The sequence below is a fragment of the Microtus ochrogaster genome, chromosome 8 (assembly GCF_000317375.1).
Source record: "Microtus ochrogaster isolate Prairie Vole_2 chromosome 8, MicOch1.0, whole genome shotgun sequence".
In the NCBI taxonomy this organism is placed as follows: domain Eukaryota; kingdom Metazoa; phylum Chordata; class Mammalia; order Rodentia; family Cricetidae; genus Microtus; species Microtus ochrogaster.
In genome coordinates, this window is record NC_022015.1 from 80,883,070 (window position 1) to 80,899,275 (window position 16,206).

Below are 16,206 nucleotides of genomic sequence, written 5' to 3' on the forward strand. Positions count from 1 at the left end.
CTTCCCCCTTTGGGTTGGTTTGTTTGTTTACTTTCCGGAACTTTTTTATTAAGGAAAACGAAAACGTAACAGAAGTGGGGAATGCGTGTTAGAAGCCTCGATTAAGAGGATCAAGCCATGCCCCACCGCGGCTCATCTCAGATGCCACCTCCTTAGACTGGAGTCCGCTCGGGATCCACCCGGAGGCCCCAGAGGTTCCAGAGCGCGGCCCTCGGGTTCCGACCGAATTTTCTTCCTCCTCTTCCCGCACAGCGTGGGTCACCTCGGCCGGCTGGCATTCCTGACAGCCCACCGGCAATGCCGGGTGATGTGTGAGTGAGTCTCTCCGCGCTGGGCCCCCCCCCTCCCCCCAGAGAGGGAGCAGGCGCCCGCCACTTCCTCTTTCTTGCTCTGACTAAGACACCCTCCCTCCATCCCGCTTTCGGAATGGAGGCGGGTGCCCGCAAGCCCGCCCAGAAGGCGTGGCCAACGCCGAGGGGCGGAGAAACACCCATATTTGGCCTTATATGGGCAGCCACGTCACAGGACGCGCACTCATTCACATAAAGCGCTGCGCTGCCGGCGGAATCCCCGGCTTTCTGGGCAGCGAGCGGCGGGGCCTGGTGTGGAGCTCGCGGGGCGTGAAGAACAACGTCGCGCGGCCCCTCGCGCCCGCCGGGCTCGGTCTTTGCAAGGCCACAAGTCCCGCCGGGGGTGCTCCGCTCTTCCACGCCGGCCTTGGGCCGCTGGGTGGCAGCGGCATGAAGGTCACGTCGCTCGACGGGCGCCAGCTGCGCAAGATGCTCCGGCAGGAGGCCGAGGCGCGCTGCGTGGTGCTCGACTGCCGGCCCTACCTGGACTTCGCCGCGTCGAGCGTGCGCGGCTCGCTCAACGTCAACCTCAACTCGGTGGTGCTGCGGCGGGCCCGGGGCGGCGCGGTGTCGGCGCGCTACGTGTTGCCCGACGAGGCGGCGCGCGCTCGGCTGCTGCAGGAGGGCGGCGGCGGCGTGGCCGCGGTGGTCGTGCTGGACCAGGGCAGCCGCCACTGGCAGAAGCTGCGGAAGGAGAGCGCCGCGCGCGTCGTGCTCACCTCGCTGCTGGCCTGCCTGCCCGCCGGCCCGCGGGTCTACTTCCTTAAAGGTGAGCTCGTGCGGGGAGCCGCGGGACCCTTGCCGTCCGCCCTCCTTCCCCTGAACCCTGGGCCGGGACACTGGGGCCCCAGGTTCCCTCGCTGCGTGCGAACTCTGGCCAGGGGAAAGTCACAACTCGAGGGAATGTGCTCCCCGGGGTTTCGCGTGCGCTTGGGAGGTCCTTGCGAACGTCAGCGTCCGGGGCTTCCTTCTCCCCACCCCCGTTTTCCTCGAAAGCGTCTGGCAACCTGTCTGTCCCCTGGGCTGGGTGGGCTGGGAAGGTGCGGCGGGCCGTGCTCCTTAGTTCCGGGGGCCGAGGGCTCGTGCTGGCCTCTGGCGCCGTTTGCAGACCACGGGGGTCGGAATGTTTCTAACAGACCTGGCGCGAACAAGCAAGTCGAGACCCTCCCCCGGGAGAGTGGCGCCGCGGTGTCCCCTTTCTTCCCGCCTAGACAATTACTGTACGTTCTGCTGTGTCTTGGTGGGCCTCTCGCCTTTTTGACCCTGGCAAGTCCCTCCCCTTCCTCTCCCTCTATTGCTTTTTATTGTTTTCCTCCAGCCTCTTTCTCCCACCCTAGGCCTTTCTCGAGCTTAATTTGGAGCTGACAGCTTTCCCACCCCTTTTATCCTCTCTTCCCCGGCAGGGATTAACCCTGGGACCATCTCAGAGACTGCCAACCGGCCAGCCTGGTTAGGAGAGGTGCCGCAGGGGCTGTGAGATGTGGTGGAGATTCTGTGGCCTTTGATTTTAGGCCTTCAAGGGCTGCCTCCAGGCCCGACCATTTCACCTGCTGGCGAGATAACTTTGGCTTCCGGTTGTGGGTGGGTGATTTATTCTCAAACCCCACATCATTGATTTCTGGGTCATTTCCTGTGACTGCTCTTGCCTTCTAACCTCAAACGTGTGGGAACCCTGGCCATGGTGCAGAAGTGATAGCAGATCTGATAGGGCCCCACAGCTCTGTTGACTGAGTACCTGGCGCGGGAAGCCTGATGTGCTTCAGAATTTGGGTGCATGTTTCAAAGCCATGCAACCTGAAATTTCACACACTGCAGGCCAGGAGGATTCCAGAGCTCCTTATCTATTAACACCTCTTTCTAACTGTCCTTTGTTGATCCCATTGGGAGATAAGAGCTGCAGGGTGTGGAAGAGTGGTCTTCTCTTGGCTCTGCAGGGTGTGGAAGGGTGGCCTTCTCTAGGCTCTGCAGAGGTCTCTCACTTTTTAAAAATGAAGTAATGTGTACTCAGGTGAACATGAGCAGCACAAAGTGTGTATAAAGAGATGCATGGCTCCCTCACACCCTAAAACAAGTTCCCTCGTGGATAGCTTTTAAACCAACTGGAACCATCCATTTCCCCAGTCGGCCTCTTTTACCCAGCTAGTTCGGGACACATCCATGCTGCTTGGTGATAGACAGTGCCCGGGGATGATCCGGGCAGCTGGGTTGCGTGTGAGGGAGAGGGGAGATGTCGTCGTAAGGTGCTCTGGCTTGTGCAGTCTTGTCTTTCATTCAGACCATAAAAACGCTAAGATCAAAAGTGGTGTGCATTTGGGATTTCAGTGGAAATTGCTACCCTTATAACTGCTGAATTCAAACTGTTGCAGGGGAGAATGCCTTTCTCTTACATAGCACGTGTCCAAATGGGCATTCGGGGTTTGACCTGATGGCATCCAGATGTTGGCGCCAGGCCTGCCACACTTCCTCCAGTCCGCCTCTCGCGCTGATGAGGCGATGAAGACCAGTTGGGTAGTTGGAGCTCACATGCAGCGTCTGTAGTGTGTGCTGTTCCCTGCAGTGCAGGGATGTCTGAAGGAGGTCGAAGCAGCTGGAGGAATTGCTAGCACTCTTGCAATTGCAGTGATGCGCGAGTGAGACAGCACAGAGGAATGTTGTCTCCACACCTCCGGTGGGAGTGGGTGGAGGGCAGAGACCTAATCTCCTGACCCCAGTTTGAAGAGACAAGCCCTGTTGTTTATCTGTCCTTCAGCTACACGGAGACACTTTGCCTGTTTTATTTTGTTAACTGGCAAGGGGGTTAGGTCTCCCGCCCTAACCAGCACTTCTCTCTACTTTCTTGCCTACCAGCTCTTAAATGGCCTATTCAAGGCCTAGAGATGAGGTGGCCGGAAGGCTTCTCTTCCCCGAAGTCTTGTCCTCAACTTTGGGAGTGCCTGGGCTATTCTTTGTCCAGATGCCCACAAACCTGTCATTTTGTTTCCTGGAACCCAAGCTGTAGAAGCCAGGCCCACCGCCCCGTGATTTATTGACTATGAAATGCAACCCCCTCCTCCACCGCCCCCAAGGCTGTGTGGGTTGGTATAACATTCACTCTGCCTCCTAGAAGGAAGGGGCTGCCAGGGGAAGCTAAGCTACCAAAGCCTTCACCTACTCCCTTCCCCTTCTAGCCAAGCCCCCTGTTTCCATGGCAGAGAACATGACCATTTGTGGAGGACCAGCAGTTTCTCCAGGGCGCTAGTGAGCTCTTTGAGTGATCACAGGGGAGGTTTGGGGGTACTAAATGGGGGCAGGGGCAGAAGCTGAGAGGTAGCCAGAATGACTGGATGACTCATTCTAGGAATGGGCTGCAGCTCCCAGGAGGGTGTAGGAGACTGCCATCTAATCCATTAACCCTTTGCTGACTGCAGGAGGGAGCCCTCTTACTGGGCTGCCCATCTAGCACCCAGAGACCGAGCACAAAGGGAGCTCCTTGGGAAAGGCCTTGTCGCAGTGTGCTTGTGTTACTGGTGGCTTGAACCCTTGAGGCTAGTGAAAGATAGGTGTTTTTTCCAGAGGCTCTCAGAAGTGCCTCGGGTTGCTGTTGGTGAAACGGAAGGGTTCCTAAGCAAGATGTTCTGTCTACCTACAATGCATTGGCTTTCTGTGGGCCTCCAGGCCAGATTTACTCGTTCTTCCCCACTGGTCTTGAGACTATTGATTTGGATACGCTTCTGTTACTGGTCATTTTTATACCTTGGGGTGGGGGCAGAGTCTTGCATATAGCTCAGGCTGACCTTCGAACTCATGACCCTCCTGACCACCTGCTCAGATTGAAGGCATGTGCTGCCACGCTCGGCTCTACAGGATGCCCTTTGACCTCACGGGAGCCTTCTGGAGGAACTGAAATGTAATACCAGCATCCTCCCATGCACAGAAGTCTGCGTCTTTCCATTTGGTTTAGAGTGTATTAACTTGATGTGTGACTAAATTGGACCTATAGAAGGGGTTGTCAGTGACCTTAGGAGTGAGAAAGGGCAAACTTCTATGAATGGAGGCAGGTACAGCTATGATTTTTGCCTAGAGCAAATGGGCTAGGGAAAAAGCCAGTTTAGGAGTCTTCTTAGAAATCAATGAAACTTCACATAATCATGCCTTTGTTTTAGGTAAACAAGAGAAGAAAATTGCTTTTGTTTTCTGAGAGGATATGGTTAATATTTACCAAATGCCCGATAAGCTGCTTCTGATAGACACAGAAAGTTAATCATTGCCTCTCTTTGAGAGACCTTTAAAAACTTGACGTATTTATTTATGTGTGTGTGTGTGTGTGTGGGTATATGTGCACCATGTGTGTACAGGATCCCGAGGAGGGAAGAATAAGGTGTTAGACTCCTCCTGGAACTTGCATTACAGATGTTGTGAGATGTCATGTGAGTGCTCCAAGCTGAACCCCAGGTTCTCTGCAAGAGCAGTAAGTGCTCTTAACTGCTATCCATCCCTCTAGCCCCAGATGACAGGCTTTTAGGAGTGTGTGTGTGTAAGGGGTGTGTATGTATACACGTGAGGGAAGTCCACTCTTTTATTCTAGAAGTGGTGGTTTTGTTCAGTTTTCTTAAAATACATTTATTTAATTATGTTTTTATTGAGCATGCTTGTGTCATAGCACACATGTGGGGGCCGGAGAACAACTTGCAGGAATTGATTCTTTCTCTCCCTCTGTTCTGTGGCTCTTGGGTGGTATCAGTCGTCAGGTTTGGGGGCAGGTGGCTCTACCCACGGAGCTGGTTTTAGGTGCTCGGAAGTTGCTTTGCCTTAGCAGGCTTGTAGCTCTCACGTAGTCGTGATGGATGTTTTCTGACAGTCTGAGAACCCAGTGCCTTTGCCTGTCTCACTTTCGTTTGTTTGTTTGCTTCTGAAGGGGGGTACGAGACCTTCTACTCACACTATCCCGAGTGCTGTGTGGATGTGAAGCCCGTTTCCCAAGAGAAGACGGAGAGTGAGAGGGGCCTCCTCAGCCAGTGTGGAAAGCCCATCCTCAGTGTCACCCTCAGGCCAGCTTATGACCAGGTATGTGACTTCCGACTCCTGACTCGGGCTGCTGCTTTATACCGGGGAACTGACGCTGTGCTGACAGAGCAGCTGTGGCTTGTGCACACGGGTTCCCATCGCAGAGCAAGTGGGCAGTCTCCCAGCACACACGGCTCACTAGGGTCCCTGGGCCACAGGATGCTGGGCAGCTTCTGAAGAAGAGAGGAAGTGAGAGAGAACATTGTTATTAGCTGGCTTGGGCAGTTTGGGGAAGCTTGAAAATACTGGTTTAGGTTTCCCTGAAGACATTTCAGAGCTGACTCTGAGGCTTCCTGTGTTGTTTTGTTTCGTTTTGCTTTTTAGATTTGTTTTATTTTATGTGTATGAGTGTTTTGCTTGCATGTGTGCATTTGTACGACGTGCATACAGCAGAGGTCAGAAACTAGAGTTACAGAGGCTTGTGAGTCACCGTGTGGTTCTGGGAATCAAACCCAGGTCCTTTGCAAGAACAAGTGCTCTTAGCTGCAGAGCCAACTCCCTAGCCCCATTCTCTTTTGTTTTGGGAGGACAGGCTTGCTGAGTATGTATAGCCCAGGGCAGCCTTGACTTAACTCCTTGAGCCCTGCAAAGGCTGAGTTTGTAGGCTTGTGTCCTATCCTTGGCCGACTCCTGAAGGTTTCTGGTACTTATTTTCATACATTCTGGTGCCAGAGGAAATGGAGATTCTAGAAGGCTAGATGTTTCTGTAAGCATATGGGGTTTTGTTGGTTGTTTTTTTTGTTTGTTTGTTTGGTTTTGTTTTTGCTTTAAAAAGGTATACTTTATACACCTCACTGACAAGAGGCTAGGAACCTATAAAATGATGGGGGAGGGTGGGGAAAAAGCAGGCGAAAGTCCAGGCCTGACAGAAACTAGAGTTCAGGCGCCACCTTGCCATCTCACAGAGGCCAATGGAATGTCTGACATTTGCAAAGACTCCAGCCACTGGTCCACAGCAGCCCCAGACTTAGGTGGCCCCTCTTCAATCCCCTGTTCTGGTTCCTTCAGGATCTCTGTATCCATCTCATCTGCCCTTTGGCCTACACATCTGACATGGAAGTTTTTCAGCCTTTGCTCAAAACAAACAACATAGCAAAGCCTAATAAAGATATGGCTGAAAAAATGCCAGCTCCCTGCCATGGGCAAAACTCAGGCCCTGGAATTCTAAATACGAATGGGTGACCTTGCTTCTAATGGGACTCTTCTTGGTCACTGGAAGCCTTAGCCTGGCCAAATGCCAGTCATAGGTTATGTTTGTGTTCTTTCAAGAAATATCATCATGTGGGGTGAGCCTGAAGCCCCAGCACCGTATCTAAGCTGGATGCGGGGTGTGTGTGTGTGTGTGGTCTGTGTGTGTGGTGTTGTGTTCTGCCTTTCTCAGAAAGTGAAAGAGAAGTAGGAATTGACAACAGGTTGTGAAAGCGCTGTAGACCTTTGGCCCACTGAGGGTGGGGTGCTCTGATGTGTCCTCAGCCCTCATCTGGGAAACCCCCGTACACTGAGAGAGGCCAGGCAAGCTGTCATAGTCTCCGGGTTTTCTGACAGCTTTGGTGTCTTCCTCTTGAGTTGAACAGAAGATTCAGAAAAGGAGAGAAATAGAATTTCAGGGGTGTGATGGACCAGCTGCAGGGAACGTTGGATGGTATCCCAGGCTGGTGTATCAGCATTTTCTAGGCACTCAAGGGAGTTTTTGGTAGTGTCCAGCCTGCTTTTTTGAGGGGGTGGCTATTGGTGCTGTGGGGATGGGGTGGGTCTATATCTGATCAAAGGTAGAATGGAATTAGACTTGAGTCTCGGGCCTCTTTCCCAAGCAGAGTCTACCATCTCTACCATTTTTCTAGTTTCTAACCAGTGGGGTGCTTGCACTGGGCTGGGTGCAGGGGACAGTCTGCTCTCAGGCCAAGACCAGAGCTGTTGGGATTGCTGGGCTTCAGAATCTGCCCTGTGTCTTCCCCAGGATTCTAAAGATGGTAGTTGCATAATATACAAGTTAATAATGCAGCCATTATTCCTTTTCTGTCTTACCAGTTATCCTCAGAGGATAGATATTGTCCCCAGTCTTCATTCAGGGATTAGAGAAGCTGCTGGAGCTCTGATCAGTGAGGAGCTAGCCCTCCGCCCGAGCTCTTCTCTCACAGATGTCGAGTCCATGTCCCTAACCTGCACCACACTGCCTCTAGAAGGCTGCTGTGTGTGTGTGTGTGTGTGTGTGTGTGTGTGTGTGTGTGTGCGCGCGTGTGTGAGTGTGTCTGTGTGTAGGGGTGCAAGTGGACTTATTCCTAGAGAATTTCTAGAGAAATGCGAGAAAGAAGGAAAATATTTACTTCTCATTTTTACCTGAAATAGGTCCCACTCTACCTCTGACTGTCTCTGGCATTATTTAATCCCATCTGAGCCTTAGGAAATGGTCTGTGGGCTGGGCAGTAGTGGCGCGCGCCTTTAATCCCAATTCTAGGGAATCCCAATTCTAGGGAGGCAGAGGTAGGTGGGTCTCTGTGAGTTCAAGGCCAGCCTGGTTTACAAGCAGCTAGGACTGTTACACACTCTCTCTCTCTCTCTCTCTCTCTCTCTCTCAAAACAAGACAAACAAACCAAAAAAAAGCGAAAGAAAGTGTCTGTAAAAGGCATTATTACCTATCTTACAGGTCTGTTTTAAGATTAGTACCTATAGGTATCTGAAGCCCCCAAAATGCGGGTGTGAATAAAAATGCTGGTGTAGATATGTGTGAACTCGGTTGGTAGAGTGCTTGCTTACACACTGGACCCGGCCTTCAGTTTAATACCACAGAAACTGGGTGCGGAGGCACATGCCTATAATGCCAGTATTTGGGAGACACCCTGTGCCCAGCCCAGCTATGTGTAGAGTTTGAGACAAGCCTGAGTTACATGAGACCCCAACTCAAAAAGTGTGTGTATGTGCGCTTTACCCCTTCGATAAATTCTGTTACTTTCCTCTGTGTAGTTGAATTGGCTTTTGCTTAAACACCTCAAGTGCTGGGTAGGTTGCCTGCTGCTGATCCCCATCTCTTGGTCCCTTACCTTTCTCCTTACTATGGGTCTGGCTAAGAATTTCCATTCTATCGTTTCTGGGGCAGGAAATGGGGGGTGGGTGGTGGTGTCTGCAACAGTCAGTGGCCTTTGCTTGGCAGCTTAGAACCCTGTATATTCACGCAGATTACTGAGCCTGTCTAGCCTAGAGCTCTGTTTCACCTGGGGGTAGATGGTCTTTGGCTCTGCCTCTGTAGGAGCTTCTGAACTAGAAGCCTGGGGTGTGGGCGATGACCTCACCCTGTCTAACTCCTACACTCCATGTGAAGGTCGGGGGTGGGGAAGCCCCTCTGCTGTGGTCTAACAACTTTCCTGAATCTAGATTCTGGGTAGGTAGGGGTTATTTTTAATTCTAAGAAACATACTTTTTTCGGAGAGAGGGGGAACGGCACCTTTGCCATTCCTAAGATGAAGATGGCCGTGTGTCAGGGTTTATGCAGTACGTGATATAAAACGCTGTAAAGGGAGGATACTTTGCCAAACCATTTTCCATGTTCACTATGGCTTAGGAAGCTGCCCTGCGGGGCCCACTGGCTTTCCCTGGTTGTTTCAGGGGAGTTTGAACTTAAACAAGAGCCCTTTCCGTTCCGACCACTTCCCACCCCAGAAGTTAGCCTCGGAAGGCTGCTGTGTGACTTCTAAGCTCCTGGTCTCTGAGAATTTTGCTGTCACTGAGTCACAAGGGTAGAGGGCTTGCCAAGATGGAGGTGCCACCCACTCTTGGCTGACTTGCCCTGGCTCTGAACTCTCTACCTGGGAACCAGAAAGGGAACCTCCCACTTCAACAAATAGGTCAGGGCTTTTGTTTGCCTTCTCCCAAATGAATGAGCTAATCTAATGTCTCCTGGTTGTCCTCTGTCCCTGCTTCCAGGGTGGCCCAGTTGAAATCCTTCCCTTCCTCTACCTTGGAAGTGCCTACCATGCATCCAAGTGCGAGTTCCTCGCCAACCTGCACATCACCGCCCTGCTGAATGTTTCCCGCCGGACCTCCGAGGCCTGCACCACCCACCTGCACTACAAATGGATCCCTGTGGAGGACAGCCACACAGCTGACATCAGCTCCCACTTCCAAGAAGCAATAGATTTTATTGGTAAGTTCAGCCCCCCCTCCATTGTTTTGGGAGTCTCCTTGGAGTGGAATATGTATTCTTTTCTTTTGATATCTTGGTATGGTTACCTTCTTGGAAAGAAAGGAGTCTTTTTTAAACAGCAACTTCTGTAGCCCTAGGTGGCCTCAAATGTGCTATGCAACCAAGACTGGCTTTGAATCACTGATCTTCTCCCAGCTCTCAAGTGGTGGGATCAGGAACCCACCACCATGCCCAGTTTAAGAAGAGTCTTGTCTATGCAGCCCGAAGAGTTGGGACAAAGAGTAGGCGTTTTAGCCATCACAAAGGCGAGGGGAGGAGCCGACTTACTCTTGTTAGAAGTTTTAGTTTACAAGATAAATGAATTAATATCATTTTATGGCAGTACTTTCCTGCTCTTGTTATTGTTTCAGCAGTTAGGAGCAGAGTGCAGCCATGTGTAATGTTCTACAGGGCGGGGAGCCTCCTTCTACGTAGGTTAGGCTATTTTTAAAGCAACAGAAGGATGGAGGGAGCACTCCTTACGCACCAAGCCTTGAAGGCCCCAGCAGCTTTGCATAGCTCTGGCAAACAGCTTTGGAGGCAATTGATTTTGCATTTTCAGCTAACTCTGGATTAAAGATAGCACTTGACTCAAAACCCCGTGCCTTGTGCACAGAAAACTTGGCATCTTTTGCATCCCTGTATCCTGCGAAGCAGTTATTGTCTTCCCATCGTACAAGCCTGGAGGTTGGAACCTTGGCCTCTAGCCCCTCTGCCCAGACAGCTTGGGCTCTCATGTTGCCTTGATTGCCCTCACATTCCAGATCGCTTCCCCCATTGTGTTTAGCCTGACTTCTCTGTCTCCGATGTACAAACACACCCAGGATCCTGCCCCCCCTTTTCTCTTCCTTCTTTCTCTTTAACATGCATAGTTGCTGGGATTGAGACATCATTTTCCTATGTCTTGTTAAAGGCAGGTGTTAGGCACAAGGGTAATTACTTAGTGCAGGCAGCAATTAAAGGCTCCCTTCAGCCACGTGGAAGGGCCTGCTTACCACACACGGTGTCATAAGAAAGCTTGACAAGCTCGTCAAAGGCACAGACTGAGGCTTTCCTTGTCTCCCAAGTCTCTAGGCTGAAAATCCTCTTGCAGCCTGAGAAGCAGCCAAGAGTGGTGGGTTCTAGATGGGAACTCTTGACTTTTCTTCATGCCCTTGGGAGGGTTCCTTCTCAGCCTGTTACTTAGTTACCTGGATAGCTACCGAATGAGGTCATGCAACCTGCCCCCGTCCAGTTCTGAGAAACCTCCCTCCACATCCTGTGTGTATGTTGTGTCTATATTTGTGGACACAGTCCCACAGGGTTTCAAAAGCCTTGTACCCAAATAAGCACTGACATCCAGGGGAGGATGATGCTGTGGGTAGCAAGAGCCTGAGGTTTGGAAAGAGTTCCGGAAACAATGCACTCCTTATCCTTTGGGTCCTTGAATGTGGCAGTAGTCCACTAAACTCACAGACAGCGGAGGGGAAGTGAGGCACAACTCTGTAATTGCCCTTGACCCCATAATCCCAAGGACTGGGAGTCTGGGCTTTGAACCGACTTTCAGGGACTCTTGTTGGGGGCCAGCTCTTTATTGTTCCCTTTGTATTGATGTGTTGCTGTACCTCCAGTGAGTTCCTCTGAGCATGATCTGAGGTTTGTTGTTCGGATTGGAAATCTCAAAGGTTCCTCCCTGACCCATTAGAAATTTGATCTTTTAGATACAGAGTCATTTTCAGACTTCTTGAACTTTAAGCATATGGGTAGAAGGTGGTAAAGGAAGTAACATTTTCCCCTTTCTTTTTTGAATACTGTGGTCTTCCAGAGTACCAGTTACAGCTACATCTAACTTCCCGTGAGGTGATTATACTTCCTCACTATCAAGAGAGGGAACTGGGGAGACTTGTGTGATTTTGATTTGACATATATTCACCTTCCCTATTTTTAGCAGGGTTTTTTTTTGGGGGGGGGGGCAGAACAAAGGACCCTTTATGCACGCGCACACACATGCACACTTGGTCATAGAAAGCAAGAGACTGCTAACTGATGGTGACTCTAGCAGTGCCTCCCCTTTGTTGAGCAAGGTAGGGTTTGCAGAAGCCATTTATATCCATCCAGTAAGCGTCACTTAGCCAGGACTGTAATTAGTGGCCGGGCACTGTTTGTTGTATGTTTGGTGGTGAGAACCCTGGAACCTCACCAAGCATCCCGCCCTGTCACAGCAAGACAGGGTGCTCAGGGAATCCAGAAGACCTCTTCCAGTATGGGCCTGTGTTGTCACCATTAGAATCAGAACTGGAGAGGCTAAGTCTCTGAGCCTTAGACACTCAGGGAATGACATACACCCAACAAAGAAACCTGCATGTGATTTTAAGGATTTTCCCATGCGCCTTTGAGCGCAACCTAGAACACAGATTGAGAGGCTGTGCCTAGAGAGGATGTTTCCGGGTCTAACCCTGCCAGTGAAAGGGTCTGTGCAAGGGCCCTGGGAAACAGTTTCACATGAGGATAAAAGTCCTACCTGGGAGCGGTGGTGGCGCACGCCTTTAATTCCAGCACTCGGGAGGCAGAGGCAGGCGGATCTTTGTGAGTTCGAGACCAGCCTGGTCTACAGAGCTAGTTCCAGGACAGGCTCCAAAACCACAGAGAAACCCTGTCTCGAAAAAGCAAAAAAAAAAAAAAAAAAAAAAAAAAGTCCTACCTGGGGACATATATTGTTGGGATAGTCCCATTTTGTAGCCCAAGCTTGCCTTAAACTTGTGGTCCTCCCATCCATCCCTCAGATGCTGGGATTGTAGATACATGCCGTGCTCAGCTTGAGGACCATGGCCCTTGAACTTGCACTGTGGAGGACTGTCAGGTCACACAGGTTGTCTCTCCTGTGTCCTGTAGTTGGTGTTCCCTTTAGATCCTAGTTCTGACCAACCGCCCTTCTCTTTGCTCCCTTCCAGACTGTGTCAGGGAAGAAGGAGGAAAGGTCCTCGTCCACTGTGAGGCTGGGGTCTCCCGGTCACCCACCATCTGCATGGCGTACCTCATGAAGACCAAGCAGTTTCGCCTGAAGGAGGCCTTCGACTACGTCAAGCAGAGGAGGAGCGTGATCTCTCCCAACTTTGGCTTCATGGGACAGCTTCTTCAGTATGAGTCAGAGACCCTGCCTTCCACACCCACCCCCCAGCCTCCCTCCTGCCAAGGGGAGGCAGCCAGCTCCTCGTTTATAGACCATTTACAGACACTGAGCCCTGACATGCAGGGTGCCTACTGTACATTTCCTACCTCAGTGCTGGCACCGGTGCCCACCCACTCCACAGTCGCGGAGCTCCACAGGAGCCCTGTGGCCACGGCCACGTCCTGCTGAGACTGGGATTGGCTGCCAGTGAATCCCCAAGAGCAACTGTGATTTTTGTTTTTTTTAAACTTGTGGACATTTCATACCTGTGCAATACTGCAGACCTCTCTCTGTCCGCTGCCCCACTGAGACAGTGGTGGTCACCAGGCTTGCAGGTGCACTTCGGACTGACCCTGAGCATAGCTTCTCGGGACTGTAGAAAGGCCAAGCCATGCCTCCAGCGGGGCACTTGCTGACCGCTGCGCTCCCAGAGCCCCTGCCCACTCAGGACCTCCCAGTCCATGCATCTCAGAAGTTCGCCTTTTCATTTCAAGCGCAAGGCAATAAATCCCCACAGCCCAGTGAGAGCGAGACACCGCTGGACCAGGAGAGAAGGCAGTGACGAGGCCCATTCGTTTTGAAGGAAGCACAATTTTCACTCTGTTTTTTGAACTTTGGCAAACTTTTTGTCCGTGTCTGTCACTTCAGGGAATAAAGCAGGTCACCACCCAGTCACAAAAGTTAACCCTGCTAGATTTGTCAAGACAGAAGTACCTGCCAGTCTGAACCCAGAAGTGTTGTTGAGATTCTGTCTTGGGTTCCATGAAAGCTGTTGGCTGAAGAAGATGCTGGAAAGTCAGGGTTTCTTTCTCACCAAGGGTTCTGTGACCATGGACTCCGGCATAGTTTCTGTGCATACTTGAACCTGTTCCGTTGAATCTCTCTTTAAAGCCACTCTGCTGTCATCCAGAAAGTTTGCAGACCCTAGACCAAAAATCACCCCTTTGAGGAGGTGGCAGTAAGTGCCTGGAAAAAGGGGGCACGCGCTGTGTTCTGGGGCAGTGACAGGACTTGTTCAGTTTAGCGTCCTTTGTGTGCTGAGTTGTTGTCCCTCGTGACTGTTTCTCTCCCTGCTCCTGGGGGGTTGTCTTCAAGCTACTGATCCTGGGGTTTGTATTTTTTGCAATGTGGTACTACTTATGTTCTTTGATAGGTTATTTCTCCGGGGGAAAGGCAATAAGTCCCCAAAAATCCATGTGAATGTGAAGAAAAGCAGTGTGTTGCTGGTTGTTGTTTTTTACGTAGTGCAAAATAAAAATAACTTAAAAGTGCTGTTCCTGTTAGTGGTAACTTGAGTAGGAGGGAATGCTTTTCAGGCGGAGATTTAAGCCTGCCTTACTGTTTTGTGTGTTTATTTTTAATTTTTTGTTTTATATGAGTGGGTGTTTGGCCTATACATCACATGCACACCCACTACCTGCAGAGGCCAGAAGAGACACTGGAGTTAGAGACAGTGGTGAGCTGCTCCGTGGGTGCTGGAAATCAAACCCAGGTCCTGAAAGAGCAGCCAGTGTGCTCTCAACTGTTGAGCCTCTCTTCACCTCCATTTATTTCCAGATAGATGGCAGGGTGGGGTGGTGGATGTGAAGCGCTCTGTGTTTGCTCTTGACTGGTTTTAACAAGGACACAGAATGTTGCTAGAAAAGTCCTCAAGGTGGGCAGACCTCCCGCCTAGGCTCTCCTTAAACAGCCTGCTTGAACTTTCGCTTCTTCCCTGAAGTGGGCTTGAAAGGGAGCTTGATGCTCTGCAAAGTTCCTGGAAAGACAACGCCCTTCTTTCTGGAAAACCCAGATGCCAGGCTTGTGGCAGCCCCCTCTGCCCTGCCTGGCATATGGTAGACTCAGGAAAGGCTGGCTCAGATAGCTGAGGGATAAATGTTCCCCTTAATGGCCTGCCCCCCTCTTTTTACTCTTGTAAGTAATTCTTTCAGATAACTCCCTCCGGAGTTCCCAGGTCAATCCCTTAGTGAGTGGGTTTCAAATCCAACTGAAGCTTAACTTGCCTTCTGAGTAATTTCCTCTGCGTCAGTGGAGGAAGGAAGAAGCCGAATCAACTGTGTGGCTGGTACAGACTAAGTTCCAGACTCGGGGCCTGGTCCCTAACCAGACCAACAGGAAAATGTTGGCTTTTGTGCCATCCCGCTCAGCTGATGCCTCCAGCCAAACCTCTCGCTTCAGAAGGGCCCAAAGGTCTCTAGCTACCCCAATGTGCACTTTGCTGGCAAAGAGCAAGACAGACGCTGACTAGCCCTAAGACTGCATGGGACCTTGTTATCTTCCTTTCCTTTCCCCAAATCGAGCTCCAGGGGCCCCTGGAAAAGGCTGCAGGTGGGAAGGCCACCCAGACCAAGAAGACCTAATCACTTTGAGTCAGTCCCTTAACGCATCCAAGTCTTACTCTGTGTAGAGCAATGGACAGGGACGAAGAATTCCTCACCTTCCCCTAACTCCTGTTTTGAAGCCAATCTGCAGCCAGCCTGGGGCTTGGCTTGCCTGATTCATGACCACTTCCAAGTCCCATATCCTTTAAGGCTCTGCTCAGTCTGGAGTATCACCTGGTAACTTACTGTGCAGGTGCTAGAGGACCTTGGAGGGAGAACTGGGGAATAGGCAGCCAGCTGCAGGCTGGACTGCTGTGCTAAGCCGCATCCCACTTGCTGTCTTTCGCTTTATTGCATTAAAGTCTGTCTCTAAAGGGTGAGTAAGTCCTCTACATCAGGCATATGAGGATTGCTCATAAGCCCGGTGAGTCATGGGGCAGAGGGGGGCAGAAGTGAAGCCCCACAGCTGGGGAAGGCTCCGGGACTACTGCTCCATTTGCTGGTCTGTTAATCTCACCTCCATTTCTGCTGAGATCAACCATGCGGGTGTCCAGCACCAGGTGGAGAAGTCAAGCTAGTGTTATTGTCAGTTGAACTTCAGGGTTTGGGAGATCACACTCTATCGGTCTCTCGTGAAGATGCATCTGAGCCTGAGAGAATAGGAGCTCCTTTCCCAACTACATAGATGCACAAACTGTCTCAGGTTCACCCTAATTTCTGAGTTGGGATTAATTGATGGGAGGGTGGGGTCACATGACTACCCAGAGTGTGTCAGGAGCCCTGTGCACCCATGGCAAGGACCCTAAGGAAATGTCTCCCCAACTTCAACAGCCTGAGCAGGGGTACCTCTCAGAACTCCTGCTGATTCATCTTCTGAACAACCTGAAACTCATGACTGCCTGTCTCTCTCTCTTTGCTTGGGCTATGTGAGTTCAGAACTAAACTTTTAACCTACAGGAGCCCATAGCACGCTGTGCCTTTAGTTTAGTCTTATCTTTGGTGACAGGACCTGCTATGTAACGCAGACTGGCCTCAGACTCAGTCCATCTGCCTGGATTTTCTGAGTGTGGAGGTCAGGGAGCACACCACCATGCCCAGTGCTGAGATTGGGGAGCACACCACCATGCCCAGTACTGATATCAGGGAGCACACCACCATGCCCAGTG

The 16,206-nt window shown here is 51.2% G+C and overlaps 1 protein-coding gene across 1 annotated transcript; it reads left to right on the forward strand.

Moving 5' to 3' along the window:
* The first annotated feature begins 527 nt into the window (after positions 1–527).
* Dusp5 (dual specificity phosphatase 5) lies at positions 528–13,987 on the forward strand. Its single transcript, XM_005352471.2, has 4 exons — positions 528–1,119; positions 5,245–5,393; positions 9,313–9,532; positions 12,502–13,987. The coding sequence occupies exons 1-4, from the start codon at positions 741–743 to the stop codon at positions 12,906–12,908; spliced, it is 1,155 nt and encodes a 384-aa protein (XP_005352528.1). The 5' UTR covers positions 528–740; the 3' UTR covers positions 12,909–13,987.
* Positions 13,988–16,206: the final 2,219 nt, after the last annotated feature.